The 16,683-nt window shown below is 40.7% G+C and overlaps 1 protein-coding gene across 1 annotated transcript in view; it reads right to left on the minus strand.

Moving 5' to 3' along the window:
* Positions 1–10,043: 10,043 nt before the first annotated feature.
* The window catches only part of rassf3 (Ras association domain family member 3), an 88,309-nt gene continuing 81,669 nt past the window's right edge, over positions 10,044–16,683 (minus strand). Inside the window, exons 5-7 of the mRNA XM_008291107.1 lie at positions 15,753–15,840; positions 13,787–13,902; positions 10,044–12,441 (exon numbers count right to left, since the gene is read on the minus strand). Of these exons, the coding sequence (XP_008289329.1) occupies positions 12,292–12,441; positions 13,787–13,902; positions 15,753–15,840 (354 nt within the window). The 3' untranslated portion in view covers positions 10,044–12,291. The remainder of the gene's footprint in view (positions 12,442–13,786; positions 13,903–15,752; positions 15,841–16,683) is intronic.

Raw genomic sequence — 16,683 nt, forward strand, 5'->3', positions numbered from 1 at the left:
ATGTGCAATATTTTTCTGTATATATAACTTATCTGATTTTTTATACTTAAATCTCTTCTATTTTTCATTTTTTGCTCTTTATTTTGTACTTATTATGTATGGCACTGAAGGAGCTGCTCTTAATCTCATTGTACTTGTGTATAGTGACAATAAAGGCATTCTATTCTATTCTATTCTATTCTATTCTATTCTATTCTATTCTATTCTATTAATCCCCCCGACATGCGTTAAGCATGTGTGGGCATCAGCAGCTGGCTGTTGCGCCGGACCGGAGGATCAGCTGACGCCAGGGAGGCTGGAGGAATCCCGCGGGTCTGTGATACGAGGCTGGGACTGCATCTCACAGTCTTCTCCTGCCTCATTGTCTGTTGGCAAATAATAAATTGAGTAATCTGACATGTGACAAAGTTTTGATTTCCTCTTTGATATCCTTGCATGATTACGCAAGAACCTGTATGTTGTTTGGCTGTGAGCAGATTATTGTATGATCCATATAATGAATAAATTTGTGAGTTACACAATAAATATTTACCTTGGGGTGATCTGAGTGACCCACGTGTGCTCCCACCACCCCTGTGACAGCAGTGTCACCCACAATAGCAGCGACTCTCTGCTCAAAGGCGGTGAGTTCATCCTGGTTACTGTTACCTGATCTTGAGAGGGGAATCCCACCTGTTGGCCCTGTTTATACTAATTTGCATATTTAAATTGGGGGCATGGAGAGGGAGGAGTCTGGTACTCCAACATGTGCGGTCAATTCTGTGTTGTCTTGCTTATTCTTATAATAAGCAGGCGAGGCGTGATTGCTGATCTACAGTCTTTTGTTGAACTCCTGCTAACTAACAGTACCGTGCAACCTGTCGGGCTCCGTACAACTTTCCTCTAACCGGGTTTACCCAGCAAATCCCATTACTGTGGCATTCTGGGTAATGAAGTTCTTGACACAGAACATTCATAGCATCACAAATTCCACGCTGGGTGAGATGTACAATGGAAATGTGCTTGGATTCAGGCGTACGCTCACTTTCATTTTTTGTGCCTATGAAGTTTTCAGGATTGAAGCGTACGCCAGGTTTCAGTATGAAATCCACGCAAGTCTTTGTACATGAGGCCCCTGGAGTGCTGTCAGGGGGCTTCATGGGGAAGACTGGGTTAAAAAATCTTAAAGACTGGGTTAAAATTAGAGTGAGGCGTCAGACGCACAGCAGCACCGACGTTGAGGACTGACTGGTTTTGTTTTGTTGTAGTTTCTGCAGGAATAAATATTAATGTGCTACACAAAGGATCAGCCACCGTGTTATTCTTAGGAGTGTAACACATATGGTCAGAAACCACATCATCACCAATCTCGAGGTTAAACACAGACAAACCATGAAAGAGAACAAGGTCTAGTGTATGTCCATGTTCATGTGTGGGACCAGATACACACTGCACCAGATTAAAAGAGTCAATAAGGCTTATGAAGTCCTCCACCACTGGTTTATCAGGACAGCACACATGTATGTTAAAATCCCCAACAATAAGGACATGATCATAGGCAGGCATGATTCCAGCCAAAAAGTCAGAAAAGTCGTTGACAAAGTCCTTATTGTATTAGGGGGGTCTGTAGATGACAGCGCACAGCACTGGGTCACAGTGACGCACCTCAAATAAAGTCAGTCCGAAGCTGGACAATGAAGATGATAGAGTGCACTGCTTACATTTGTAGTTATTTTTATGAACAGTCGCCGTCCCTCCTCCATGGCCCAACGTCCGCGGCGAGTTAAAGTAGGAACAACCAGCCGGTAAAAGCTCACGAAGAGCTGAAGTCACCGGTACTGAGCCAAGTCTTTGTCACAGAGAAAATCCAAGCCACGGGAGCTGAAGAAGTCCCTCAGGATTTAAGTTTTGTTTGCCAGAGATCTGGCGTTTACCAGGCCAATCCCTGCAGGAGCTTGGGCCTGTGGTTCAGCGGACCGTGGAGCCCGGAGCAGCGTCCTCAGATTCCGAACATTCATCAGAATCCCTTATCCAAGCCTGCCACAGGTACCAGGCAGGCGTCAATGGGATCCAGGGAGCGTCGTGGTACCGCGAAGGGAAAAGACAATCCATATCCTGTTCAGGAAATGGTACAAGAGCGTGCCAGGGAGACCTTCAGCTTCACCAGCCAACCACTGCGTTTACTGCGGCGACGGAGAAGCTTCCGCCGAGAGGGTAGAGGCAAGACCCAGTAAAGGTGAGTCGGGATTCCCGACGGGAGCGGGGGCAATGTTTTCTGTCCACCATGAACAAACGGAGCTAGATCTCTGACATTATGTCGAAGATCCAAGAGAGCTTGGCAATCGTACACCAGCAGAGACTTGATCTGTAGAGCGCCAAGGATTATTAACAACAATAATACCAACAAAAGTGAGAGCGACAGACAGCCAGGCCCACACACCGGCACCATCTTGAACAAGACTGGAAACAGAACCCTTGCTGAAAGCTGAAAGTTTCTAGAGGCAATGAGGCATAGGTTGTGCTATTTCACTAAAACTATGCAATGTACATGCATGTTTATATAATGTTGGGCTGTTACAGTATAAATACAACAACGATAACAATATTTGAATTGTGATTTTCTCAGCCTCTCATTTAAACATACTTGTTTCTAACATTTGTATATGAAGAGTTCATTTGCAAAAACAGATAACTTCATCTTCACAAACCTTCAGAAGACCCACTTTTCTACCTGTTTCTACCTGAAACAATAGCAATCAAACTTAAGTTATCTCTATCTTTGTCATTTCTACTCAGTCAAATCCACTCAACTTCAGTTTGATTGATATTGTCTCATGCAAACAACAACAAAATAAGTTTTCTGAAAATGTACAAAAATTGAGTTAGCTGTTTTGCAAATGAACTCTTCATATATACCATCCATCCATTTTCTATACACCGCTTAATCCTCATTAGGGTCATGGGGGGCTGGAGCCTATCCCAGCCGACTTAGGGCGAAGGCAGGGGACACCCTGGACAGGTCACCAGTCTATCACAGGGCTACACTTAGGAGACAGACAACCAAGCACACTCACATTCACACCTACGGACAATTTAGAATCACCAATTAACCTCAACATGTTTTTGGACTGTGTGGGAGGAAGCTGGAGAACCCGGAGAGAACCCACGCTGCACGGGGAGAACATGCAAACTCCACGCAGAAAGATTCCGGTGCCCCCACCGGGACGCGAACCGGCAACCTTCTTGCTGCGAGGCAACAGTGCTACCAACTGCGCCACCTTGCAGCCCTCTTCATATATACATACAAGCTAAATATAATTTGCATAAATATTAAATATATAACTTTTATAACCTTGCTGTCTTGCGCAAAGTGGATAGTCAAACTGAATAAAAGCACGAATACATTTAAATACATCCATCCATCCATCCATCCATCCATCTTCTTCTGCTTATCCGGAGTCGGGTCGCGGAGGCAGCAGCCTCAGCAGAGCCGCCCAGACTTTCCGATCTGCACACACCTCCTCCAGCTCTTCCGGGGGGACCCCTAGGCGTTCCCAAGTCAGTCGAGAGACATAATCTCTCCAGCGTGTTCTGGGTCTTCCCCGAGGCCTCCTCCTGGTGTGACGCGCCCGGAACACCTCCTCAGGGAGGCGTCCAGGAGGCATCCGAAAAAGATGCTCGAGCCACCTCAGCTGGCTCCCATTTAAATACATGATTTCTATATCATTTCATTATTTTTTACTTTATTATTAGCACTACAAATAATAAAGGGCAGATTATGAATCAGCACCATGGAGCAAATTCATGGCTAAACAGTATATGTCTTGAAAAGACATGAAATGTCTTTGAGTGTGTGTGTGTGTGTGTTTTAACCTTTATTTAACCAGGAAAAAGCTCATTGAGGTTAAAAATGTCTTTCACAAGAATGTCCTGGCCAAGACAGGCAGCAGCACAATTGACAGACAGACAAGGTCACAACAGTCTCCACACAGACATCATTACTCAATTTGACTGAAAGACACATTCTGGGGACATGTGACACGAGCAGTAGTTTAATGAAAAGGGCCAATATGGGACTTTTAGACGAAACATAAGACCTTCAGAGAGGATCTCAGCTGGTCTCATCACACACTTCACACCATAAAGAAGGCCCAGCAGCCGCTGTACTTTCTGAGAACAGGAAGGAAGCCAACACTAACTTCTACACAGGTACAATCTAGAGTGTCCTTAGCAGCTCCATCACAGTGGCTGAACACACACACACACACACACACACACACACACGCACGCGCACACACACACACACACACACACACACACACACACACACACACACACACACACCTCTATTATTAATGTTCCTCTTTCAGTTTTCTGTTAATAAATACAAGAAGTATGTTTTGTTGAAGTCAAGTTTGTGTCAAAACAATTAGTTGCATTTGGTTTTACTGAGGTTAGAAAACAAAAACAAAGCTGTGAAATTAAAATAAAGAGGTGTCACAATTGTTCCATTTTTGTCCTCCAATTTTACTGAAACTTCAAAGCAAGGACTCCAGGAAGAGTAGCCACAGTTTAGCAGTCCAATGTCTAATGGTGACCTAAATTCAACTCAATACATTATCTTCCTATGTCCTAAATTAATGCACCGCTTGAGTTATGGCTTTGTGGATAATGGTTGTACCTCCAGCCCTCCTTTACTGTCGACCCCCACATTAATGTTCCTCTTTCAGTTGACGAATGAGCAACTTGTTGTGTTTACTTCAAACAATCAGCGTTGTCTGCAGCCTCTCTCAGCAAGGAGCCAACAGAGAAATCATACGGTACCAACACAGCATAGAATGAGCTGTGCTTAGTTTCCTCTTGTCAAACTGTGGCAGGAAGTCCTCTTTTCATATAAATAATACTAAAAACACAAACGTTTCCCTCTTACTCGCACAAGAACTGTCACAAGAGTCTGTAAAAACCGAGGAGACACGTACAGTACATAGCGTAGCCTGCATACATACACATATGCAAATACACAAAAACAATAACCTCTCTGTGGAATAATGGATCTGATCAGCCCCATGTCCATATTGTTGGTGCTGGTGTGTATGCGTGTGTGTGGGTGTGTTGAGTATGAGTGTGATATTGTTTGTTTGTGCGTGAGGGAAGGGTGGGAATGATTTTAAGGTGATTTTAATCTGTAAAGCACTTTGAATGACATTATTGTATGAAAAGCGCTTTAGAAATAAAGATTGATTGATTGATTGATTGAAATCACAGATTCATATAAAAATATAAAACTAAAAGTAAAATCAAGTGTTATCAGAATTGGTGAGAAAAACAATAGCCTCCAACAATCAGCAGTATGGCAGGTCACAGTCAGCCATTATCAATGTTATCTTTGCATCTTGTCATGATCCCATAACACTTGTTTAATCAGCTACTACCTCTCCCATGCTCTTTTTAGTGTCTACACTGTCAGATCAATACAGCTCACCTCCAGCGATATCATCAGCAGCAGCCTCCTCACCAACACCCTGAACAGAAGCTGTTCAATGGACCCCATCAGGTCAACATAGACCGCCCCCTAACAAAGATATGAGCTGTGGACCATGAAGTGGTATGTTGTGATTCCATGTTCCATTCTTCATGAATATGGGTTGCTACAATTCAACCAGTTATATTGTGATGTATGTTTCTTTATAGTGTTTCAAATTCGTGCTCCATGTGCCCCCTTTTAACTTTGAGCACCTGCCCCTCCAAAGGTCTCTGCATGGCCCTGCTGGAGAGCCTTCCTGTCCTCAGCTGTGCAGTTGCTGTACCACTGTGATGGAGCTGCTCAGGACACTCTAGACTATACCTGTGTAGAAGTTAGACAGAGTGTTGGCTTCCTACCTGTTCTCAGAAAGTACAGCGGCTGCTGGGCCTTATGGTGTGAAGTGTGTGATGAGACCAGCTGAGATCATCTCTAAAGGTCTTATGTTTCATCTAAAAGTCCCATATTTGGCCTTTTTCATTAAACTACTGCTCGTGTCACATGTCCCCAGAATGTGTCTTTCAATCATTTGTTCTGCTTAAAATACTGTAAAGATGGTTCATTTACTGTGACTGTACAACCTCTGGCTGTAGAGCTGTTCTAAGCTGACTGTGTTGTTTTGAATACCAATGAGCTGCTGCTGACTCCGCCCCCTTCAGGAAGAACAGACTTCCTGCATCTGTGATTGACAGCTCAGAGCTGAACAGCTGACACCAGAGGCCTGTAAGACCAAACAAGTTCAACATGCCCAGTGTATCTTTTCATTATCTGGCTTCACTAAACCAAACAGCATAAGTCTGGATGAGCGGTCTGATGAAGCTGGTCATCAACTTGATGAGTCCAGTCATTGAATCTGAATCGACCTATGAGAGCGTTCACCTGAAAGAGGTGGTTCCCACCAGGAGACGTAACTGTAATCCTAAACCAATGACAAATGTAAAACTGTAACTGTCTGGTTGTGCAGCTGCAGCCAAAACCAGGAAGGAAAGCTGGCAACAGGTTGTGGACAGTGTAAAGGTTTGGTGATGGTTTATCCATGTCACTACTTCATATAAGGCACAGTGTGAGGAACGTTTAGATCATGTTTAAGTTGCCTCGATGCCAAAATGACAAAAGCTAATTCAATGACAATTAAGACGAAACAAAATATTACCTGAAATGAAACAAAAATGAAAACACTCCAGCACACACAAACCTTTTTTTTGTTTGTTTGTTTTAATTTCAGCTTTAATAGATGCGGCCCACCTTGTGTGAGGAAAGGCCACGTTTGGTAACGATTCAAAGAGAAATCAAGAGACACCTACAAAAATAAACCTGCCTCAGTTAACTGTTGAAGCTACAGAGAGACGTTTGTTTTCTGTCTGCAGCCGTCACGCTCCATAAAGGCACTGCTGCAGTCAGACATCGGGACATTTCAGGCCGAGCTCAAAGGTCAAAGTTTAGCTAAATCTTTCAATACTCGTGGCTTCTATTGACAGATTAGCCAATAGGAAACCTTCTGCCTTGATTTTACTTTGCAGCTCGGGTTTGAAATTTACAGCCAACAACAGAGTCAAATCCATGTGATATTAGTCTGATGGGCCAGAAAGCATCTCTACAGTCGGTCCCTGTGAACAACAAAAACAGAGTCACTGGAAAAACACATGGACATCAGTAAGTGGCAGAGGAGCCACACACAGATCTTTGGCATTTAAGTTGGTGGATGTTCGAACTAGAGACACTGAACGCACAAAACTGAACTCTGGAGCCTGAAAGCTGACGGACTCATCTCACCTCAAGGCCCGTTTAGTAACTGTTCTAGAGTTTTCAGTCGCATCAAATGGGCTTGTTTTAGGAGGGAACCTCAGTATTTAAGAAAACATGAATAAAAAAAATAACAAAAAAGGACATTTTTGAGCACTTTTACCAGTTTGTATGATTTGACTGAAAGCTTTAGAGCAGCAACGACAGAAAGTTGTCAGGAGATGTTTTTTCTCAGATGTTTTCAGTTCCGATAATTAAAAGGTTTACACAATAACAACAACAAAACAAATCAATGTTCCTGGATATACAGTACATATACTGTCATTTTACACCATGTGATGCTGAAATGTCAAATTTAGATCCAGTTTTTTAGCCACTATAGGAACATATATATATATAAAAAATAAAAGCAAACAATAATGTATTTTTGTTTAGTCAATTTGACCAAAAAAAAGAAAAAAAAACAAGAAATATTCTCACTTGAGAAGCTCAAACTAGATTTTTTTTTAAATATTTGCTTAAATTTTAACTTTTTGATAATTAAAAAACCAGCAAAACTATACAACAGACTGATCATAGCAATTGTCAGTGAAGTAAAATAAACATTCTATAACAAGTACTACTACTACACAGTTAAACCAGTTTCACTAATATGGTGTAAAATGACGGAAAATTATCGGAACATTTGGAAATGCTTTTCAAACTGCTGCTTCTAAGGTTAAAAACGAACCCTGGAGCCGACAGTTTGCATGCGACAGCGCTCTAGTTACGACCGAACAGCCTTAAAATAAGATCTCTGAATACATACTAGGTATCATATCAGCTCTTCACACATCAACATTACTGGCGCAACAGCTCTTCATAATAGAATTCATTCAGAAATTCATCAACAAGCCTAATTCATAGCGCTTCACAGATCCGACAGCGTTTGAAAAACAGTATTTGTTGTCGTCTCGTCACCAAAAACTATTTTCCAAAAGGCGTCTGACGGCTGCTTCATGTACAATAATGCATGCTTTAATGTTGAACAGCCCAGCAGTGAGTACAGCAAGCATGTATGTGCGCAAACAAACATGCAAGAGTCGAGAAAACAAACATTTCACAGCTAACTTTGAGCAAATGTACGGAAGCCTGCTGAGACCAAAAAAAAAACTAAATGAGCTTAAAATCTCAAAACAACTTCTTTCACACTGTACTTCCATTTGTTATAACAGAAAAAAAACACATGTAATTATGAGTGGAGCTTAACAAATAAGATTATAGTGTATTAGATGTTAAGATAAAGTACAAAGTGTGATGGTGGTGCTGATTAAACAGGAACAAAAAAAATTAAAATAAAAAACCCGTCTTCCCTGAATTCAGAGTTAAAGTGCCCAAAAATAAAAACTGATACGACTCGTCTGGTGTGATGTGTTTCAACAGCTAAAGTTGTTTAAAGGATACAAAACCAACAACAACATGGCTTTAAGATTCATTAACTGTTAACATGCAGACTGTTGCACCATTTTCAATTAGAATGTATGGAGGCAACAAAGGGCCAAAATAATTAGAATTTCCATTTTAATACGCAAATGAATATTTAACTTATGTGGCTTGAATTTCCAATTGTTTAAAACATCCAGTAATTAATGTCAAGGTCTGAAAATCCTTGAGTTCCAAAAATAAACAATTTAATTTGAACAATTAGAGAAACACCTGAGTTTACTGAAACTGTAAACCTTTATTTAAAAAATAATCACTGTCTTAACGATGAAGATTAAATGACTACTGATAATCAAACACACAAATTAAGATGGATGATTATCAAGTATAAATACTTCATTGGTGTAAATCCAGTGGTATTTACATTTTATTATTATGTGCTTAAAAAAAATGCATTTCTATAAAGTTAAAGGAGATGCATTTTAACAAAAACAAAAAGCAAAGGGTAAAAATTGAAGTAGCTGAGGCTGAGATGTCGTAACTTTTAGCTCCTAGCATAGGGTGAACTCAAAAGCACCTAACACTACATTTCCCATGATACAGCTTGACAATATTTTCCAGTCGACTCTCTGTTTCATCAAACTGTGCATCCAGAGATCGGTTTAATGTCCGAAATAATTCTGAGATTTTGTAGGTAATGCGAGCGTCCCTTCAAATGTCACAGGTGAAATTCAAATTCTAAAGGTCTTTTGTTGCTTCCATAGAATTAGCCCAGTGTCTGATAGTAGAATAAACTGAGGTTAAAACCCCTTTAAATAAAACTCTAAACTATATACTGTATGTTTTTTCCCTCCAGTGGGAAGAGGCCTCTAATATATTTTGCACCAGGCAACACCACAAAAATATCTTTGGTTATAACAACAAAACTTAAAATAAATCTATGCGATGATCAAAGCACGTTTGACACAGAAATGAGAGAATAGTTGCGGTATTCGACCACTAGATGGCGACATTAAACAGCAGTCCTCCACAAGAAGGCGCTGCGGCACCGTCAGTCAGACGTCATTCAGCACCTGCAGCTCCAAACGTTTCACTTTAATTTCCATAAACGGTGATGATTCCGAACAGTTTGACTCGTTTGTCCAAATGATTGTCGTTCTAGTTGATTTTACTGGTTGCTTGTTGTTTACGCAAATAAATGAATAAATGCTGATACAAAAAGCACGACCAGATGTTTCTATACAGAAAACAAACCTGTTGGTCTGTAAATGATAAATCACATATACCAAAGGATATATTGTATATATATCTAAGGCAGCTACACCGCTAAAAGTCCTGCGAATGAGCTTTTTTTATTAACTTTAATTCTTGTACCTTCTTTTGCACTTGCTGATGCATATCTTGTGTAAAGTTTTTCAAACCTTTACTCTCTCTACTACTATCAGTCCTTTCCCTCTAGAACATCTGACCCCGTTTCATCCACACACACAAAAAAAAGAAAGACAAACCCAGGTTGACAAGGAGGTCAAGGCTGCACATTTCAACTTGAGATAAGAGCACAAAAACACATGCATTAGAAATGAATGGCTGCTGACGGACACACAGGACAGACGCAGGAGAGCAGGACAATGCAGCCATTTTTCCCTCCCCTGTTCTCTGCAGCTATCAGCGCTTACAGACCTCCTTTTCTCTCAGTTGTGGATTATAGGAGCAAAAAGTTGAACAAGCAGTTAATCAAAGTGAGTCGTGGTTGGAGGAAAAACCCGTCGTCGTCCTCCAGGCCACGGTCACGCTGCTCGTATGACAATCTCTCTCATGTATTTGCTCCTCGTATAAAACAAATAAAGAAAACAGAACTTGTCCTCTTCTGTGTTTCTCTTCCTTCCTACATCTAATGTTTCTTGTCTACTTCCTCTAAACCGCTCAGTCAACTTCCAGAAACCAGTCTCAAGCCTTCCCCGCTCTGACCAGGCTGGGTCAAAGATCAGGGGTCTCGTCTACTCCAATCACGTCAGTCCGTTCATTTCACGCTTCATCAAACTGCTGCTGGTGGTTTGGAAATGCAAACAAAGGCTTTTAAAATCCCACCAGTTTCTTCTGATCGTTCTAACTCTCTATCTTCAAGCAACACTTTTCACTGACTGCAACCAAAACTAAACTACTTCCTTTCCTCACAATCTTCTATTTCAGACTCTTTTATTCTTTCTACTGAAACCTCTTTGATTACGAGTTAGGAGTCTACGTGTCTGTTTTCCGTCACACTGAACATGAAATCTGCTTCTACGTACCTTCAGCTACAACATTCAGTTTCAGCCTGACTTTTATGGAGTCTGAAATGTGCCAGCAATAATTACAAGAGACTACAAAAAGTATAAATAAAGTTGTTAAAACGTATTTTTAGATTTAATTCCAACGCTGTGTGAGTACAAGGAGATATAAACACGATGGAATTCCAGCTCAAGAAAGAAATATTTCATTTCAAGACAGAATTACTCATTAATGGACCCTTCAGGGGGAAAAAAATAGTTAAATTCGCCAATTAATTTATCTATTTACTTTTAATTTGTAATGGAATTGCTAAATAATAATTAAAAATGACAAAAAATTGTTCTAAAAAATAATAATAAAAAATAGGTATATATGTTTTGATTGCAATTGATTACAAAAAAAAAATCCAAGTTTCATTTGGCACACTTGAGACTCCATACAACATGCACGCTACTTCTTCCCTCACCTTTGAAATCTATCTCGATTGTCAGGCTAGCATGAGCAGGACAAATCAATGATCCAGACCTCCGGTTACGCTCTGATTCTTCCGCTACAACCATCATGTGGATGCAACTGCAGCCTCTGGGCCCGTTTGTGATTTCAAAGTAATAAACCTAATATGTACGGTTCTGTTTGTCTTATCTGTGTATTTACATCAAGCATCTGTCATATAAACTATTCTCTGTGTCTGTGTCAACAACCAGATTGTTGCTCCGCCTCTGTAGGATAAACTAAAATAAGACTTTGTTTAAAAAAAAAAAAAAAAAAATACACAAAAAGCATCACCCATATAAATTAAGAAAAAAAAAATATGTACAGACTCTTAAAACAAATTAAATAAAAAAATAACTCAACATATGGCCTTGAGTCTTTCACAAGTTTAAAGGAGAGAAAGTGGGGAAAGAAAGAGGATAAACTGCATAAATTATGTGACAGAGTGAGAGGAGAGGAAGAGGAGGATGGACGGAGGGCAGAGAGGATCCATGAATATGGCACAGTCGGGTGAATCTTTGGTGTGAGCAGGCAGCAGGTTGAAGTCGTGAATCCAGGCTGAATCAAACTCCAGCAGCCTCAAAGCAAATCACGTCCAGCCGTCCTTTTATTGTCTTTCTCTTGCCGTCTCTCAGTTAGTTTTTTCTGTCCTCTTGTCATCCTCTATGATCCGTCTATCCATCTGTATCCCCCCGTCTCCCGGGCGCTGGATCTTCTCTCCTCATTCTGCGTTCACATCCCTCCATCCGTCAAAATGTACACAATTATCTCCTCGGAGGATTTTTTTTTTTTTAAATAAAAAAAAAAAAGACACCTCCTCTGTCCCTCTGTGGGGCAGCAGTCCTGTTCCCTTGAGGTTAAATCCTCTAAGAAGGCCCCCTGACCTCCCTCAGCGCCTCCTGCAGTCTCTGCCGGTAGGTGTCGTAGCGGCGAATCACCGCCTCCCTCTGCTCGTCTTCCTCCTTGTCGAGGATTCGCAAGAAGTTCCGCAGCTCGGGGATGGAGAAGGCGTCCCACTGAGGAGAGAAACAAGCCAGATAACTTCATTTATAAGGCACAGCTAGTATCCTGTTTGTTCTCAATGATACAGTTTGTTAATGAATGGTTGTTATTGTTGACTGATAGAATAGAAAAGTGGATTTTCTGTCTCTTTCTCTTGTTATTTTCTATGTTTAAATGATGATAATGAGACTAACGATGCTCCTGTGGTTGTAAGCTTAGGAGCATTGACTACAAAAGGCAAAATGGGGCTAAAAACTTGCAACTCATGTATTTATTTTTACTGTTTTCTCTTTTCTTACTTCTTTTTAATCAGCTACAGGTGCTTTTTGTTTGGTTGTTTATGACTAAAACAATGTAAAGCAAAAGCAAACCTGTACAGGGTCACGTACAAAATGAGTTAAGGTGGAAGAAAGAGGAGACGAGGAAGATGTAGAAGAGGCCAGTAAGGTGAAGTAGGAGAGCAGAAACAGTGGTGGATAAAACTTGATTTATACTCCTGCAGTAAATCTACACCTACAAATGTACCCGTGTCACAGTGATGCAGACTGTAACTACTCTGATTGGTCTACTGAAGCCTCTGTGAACCAAAATATAAAAGGCTGTTATCGACTCGCTTATGATGCGAACACAAGAGCAAATGTACTGTGTCATATATTTTCATAGCTCAAACCAATCCGTGTTGAAACTCCATTATTTTCACCATCTTCTCTCTTTTTCTGTAATTTCTGTGAAAGTGACAACATTTGTTTTAACATTTATTTTTTAGCTCTGCTCCATTTCAGTCGCTGCATTTTGAAGTACAAAAAGAAACTCAACACAGTTGCACAGTCACACCACTGCCTGCTAGTGTTCTGGAGGTGTAACTGCAGAGTAAAGTTAAAAAACAATGTTCACGAAGGGGTAGGACATTTGTACTGTGCAGAATCAATGCAGACGTTTAAATACAGTTTAGGAAGCGAGCTGGAGGTAAAAAAGTAGGAGGAAGATTGAGAAAGATGAAGAGAGGGAGGAGTGTAGAAGAGGAAGATGGAGAGAAGAGAGGAGAGAAGGGGAAGGAGGAGGAAAACAGGCTAAATATATAGGGTGGAAAAGGAGAACGATGAGCAGAGGAGGATGAAGACGGACAAAAGGAAGAACGGATTATTGGAGATGAGGAGGAAGAGCAGAGGAAAGAAATGAAAGAATGTAAAGAAAGGAAAATGGAAAGGGAGGGTTGAAATGGGAGGTAAAGAAGAAGCAACGAGAAGGAGGATAAAGAAGTACGGCATCACTGAAGGGAGAAAATACATGATAGAGGAAGAACAGCATGAAAGAACAGAAGGAGGGGAATGATGAATATATAAAGTGTGTCTGTGTTACCATGACTTCTCCAGTCTGCTGCTCTCTCAGCACGAAGCTGAGCGTGTCGGCGTCGGGTCCCGCCACCAGACGAAGAAACAACGGCTGCTCGCCATCCGCCAGCTTGCACACATACACTGCAACACACACACAGACACACACAGAGTCCTTCAGCGTGAGCGTTCCATCAAACCACATACATGCAGGCAGCTACTTCTGCACTGTGTGTGCATAGAAACAGGATGAAAGGACCGGGCGCGGCACATTAACCACCAGTAATTTACAGAAACAGACGCGGAATGAGAGATGCTGTTAGACTCGGTGAAGTATTTACATCTGAGCTCAGGCTGGAGACGCTGTACAAGTTAACCAGTTACATCATCTGACAGTGTCTTTTACATTCACAGCTCTGCTACCACCTGAGTTTTGTGTTTACAGCAAGATATTTAACTAAAGATTATAATAACACTGGAAACTTTTATTTTTGTAAAAATGAGAGTGATTTAGATAAAGACTGCAACCATATTTACCCTAAAAGTAGACAAAAATAATAACTTAAATGAAGACACATAAAGGTGAAGCAGGATTGAAAGGCATGTTACTGTTAGCAAAAAATTAAAAAATCGCCAAAGTTACACAATTTATCAAAGCTAGAAACGGTAAAAACAGAAAGAATAGTTGGAGTTACAACTTTCTGATAGCACTACTCATCTATGACGTGCCACTGTGCCACATCACCTCACCAGATCTAAGCTTAAACACGTGATATTTAATGAAAATCACTTCATCATCCATGTCTCATTTAAAAATTCACCAAAATGAAGTCATTAGCTCTGATTAGATTAAACAATAAACAAAAAGCCCTTAGGGACTAAGCGGAGACCAACAGTCACATGACTAAAGTTCTGAACTTTTTCAGCTGAACTGCAGGATGTGTTTACACAAGTAAGACATTTAAAAGTCAGGAGTAAAATATCTGTAGTATGAAAAGTCACTGTTTTTCCAATCGGTACCATCTGGAGTCACTTGGAAAAAGTGTAAAATAAATAATCAGAGAAGTTCTAAATCAATTTTTGTTTAGTTTTTTATCATTTCTGGCATTACACCTGAACACATTCTGAGTTCTCTCTCCTTCTATCCAAGGTTGTGCTGTTTCCATAGAGGAGCAGCTTTTCACACTGCAGAGTAACCATAAGTAAAACCATGACGTGCTCAAACACTGCTTAGGGTTCAGAAGATAGACTATTTATTTTATTTTCTTTCAGGCAGAGTCACCCTGTCGTCCTCCTAGACCTCAGCTGGAGTCTTCTAGTCTCCTGAAGCTGAAGGTTGGAGACAGTTCTACATTTCCAGACGAGGGTTCAATAACGAACCCTTTATCTTTGTCGTGAAATGAGTTTATTAAGTCCACATACTGTATGTCTGTCATCAGACTTCTGTCTAGACGCTGTCTTTTATTAGCAGGCTGCCTTTCACTGAACGTCTCCAGTAATGAGCGCCTTCCACGGGGAACAAACACCCTAAAACTCTATAAAAGTTTGGGGTGAAATGACTCACACACTTCAAACAAGTGGCTTTGGTCTTGTTTTATACTTTAAATTCATGTATGAGGCTAATAAAGTGTCTCCTCTGTACTTGGAGGTGCTAAACACACTGAAAGATAATATGTGATACCCAGCAACCTGCAACAGCTGTTGAGTCACAGAGTGTGTATTTATACCCTGGATGTGTGTGTGTGTGTGTGTGTGTGTGTGTGTGTGTGTGTGTGTGTGTATTCCTGGGTATCCCTGATGAGCCGTTACAGTGGGGAGAGCCTTGTGGCATCCATGAGGGCGAGGCCTCCACAAACACACACACACACATGGAGACCATCAACGCTGCTGTATGTCAGTGTAAAAGCATCTGATACTGAGCTTGGCATGAGCGGCATGAGTCCCTGTCTCCAGCCTTGTAGCGTTCACCGTCTCACACGCATTCGCAGTCTTACCCTGCTCCTCTGTGCGGTAGCGCTTGTACAGGGCGTATTTAGCCGGGTTGTCTGCGACCGTGAACTTGTTCAGCAGGGCGACGATCACCTGAAGTCAAACACAGGAGAGCAAAACACTCAGAACTCGTCAAACTCAGGGATTATTACTGTATAATTCTTTCTGACGCAGGCTGAAGTTTACCGTTAGCGTCAATAACTACTTATTCTAAGCACATGAAAACAAGTTGGGTTTTTTCAGTATCTGTTTCTTTCTGTTGATAACTGACGGCTGCAGTTGTTTTTGTTTGTGCTCTTCCAATAGGTTTTAAGTCAGAAGTCAAGACATTTTAGGGTGATTCCTTTTTGTGAATTTATTCCTCAGGTATAAATGGCTCACTTTCTGTCAGATCAAATAAAAAAAAATGTTGATCGAGTTATGATTTAGATGAGAAAAGTTGTTGAAAAGTCATTATGATCTTTTTAACCAACACATGAGCAAATATAAAACTGAACACTATGAGCAAAAGAGTCTGACATTGTATCTTTAAAGGGAGCCAAAATATTACCAATATTACAATGTGAATGTAGCATTTGAACATTTATTTAAATGTACTTTGCTGAAAATGGTTGTTGCATGTAAAGCACATTTTTAAAGTAATTTTAGAAATGTTGATCGTCACTTAAAATCTCCTGCATATTAACATCGAGTTGATTTTTTCTAACAAGATGGAAACTGTGGAAATGTTGTATTGCACAAAGCAGAACAAGGTAACAGCAGTAAACGAGGCTCAGTGCCCCAGTGCATGCTGGGATGCATTCCAACACCAACACATTAAACAAATGCTGATCAGTTTCAATTTATAATAATCATACTGTCTTCATTCAAAAGTGTCAAACCCAAAAACAATCTAGAGCTGTTGTTGTTTCTATATATATATGTTATTTAAATTAA

The sequence above is a fragment of the Stegastes partitus genome, unplaced genomic scaffold, assembly GCF_000690725.1.
Source record: "Stegastes partitus isolate 25-593 unplaced genomic scaffold, Stegastes_partitus-1.0.2 Scaffold718, whole genome shotgun sequence".
Classification (NCBI taxonomy): Eukaryota; Metazoa; Chordata; class Actinopteri; family Pomacentridae; genus Stegastes; species Stegastes partitus.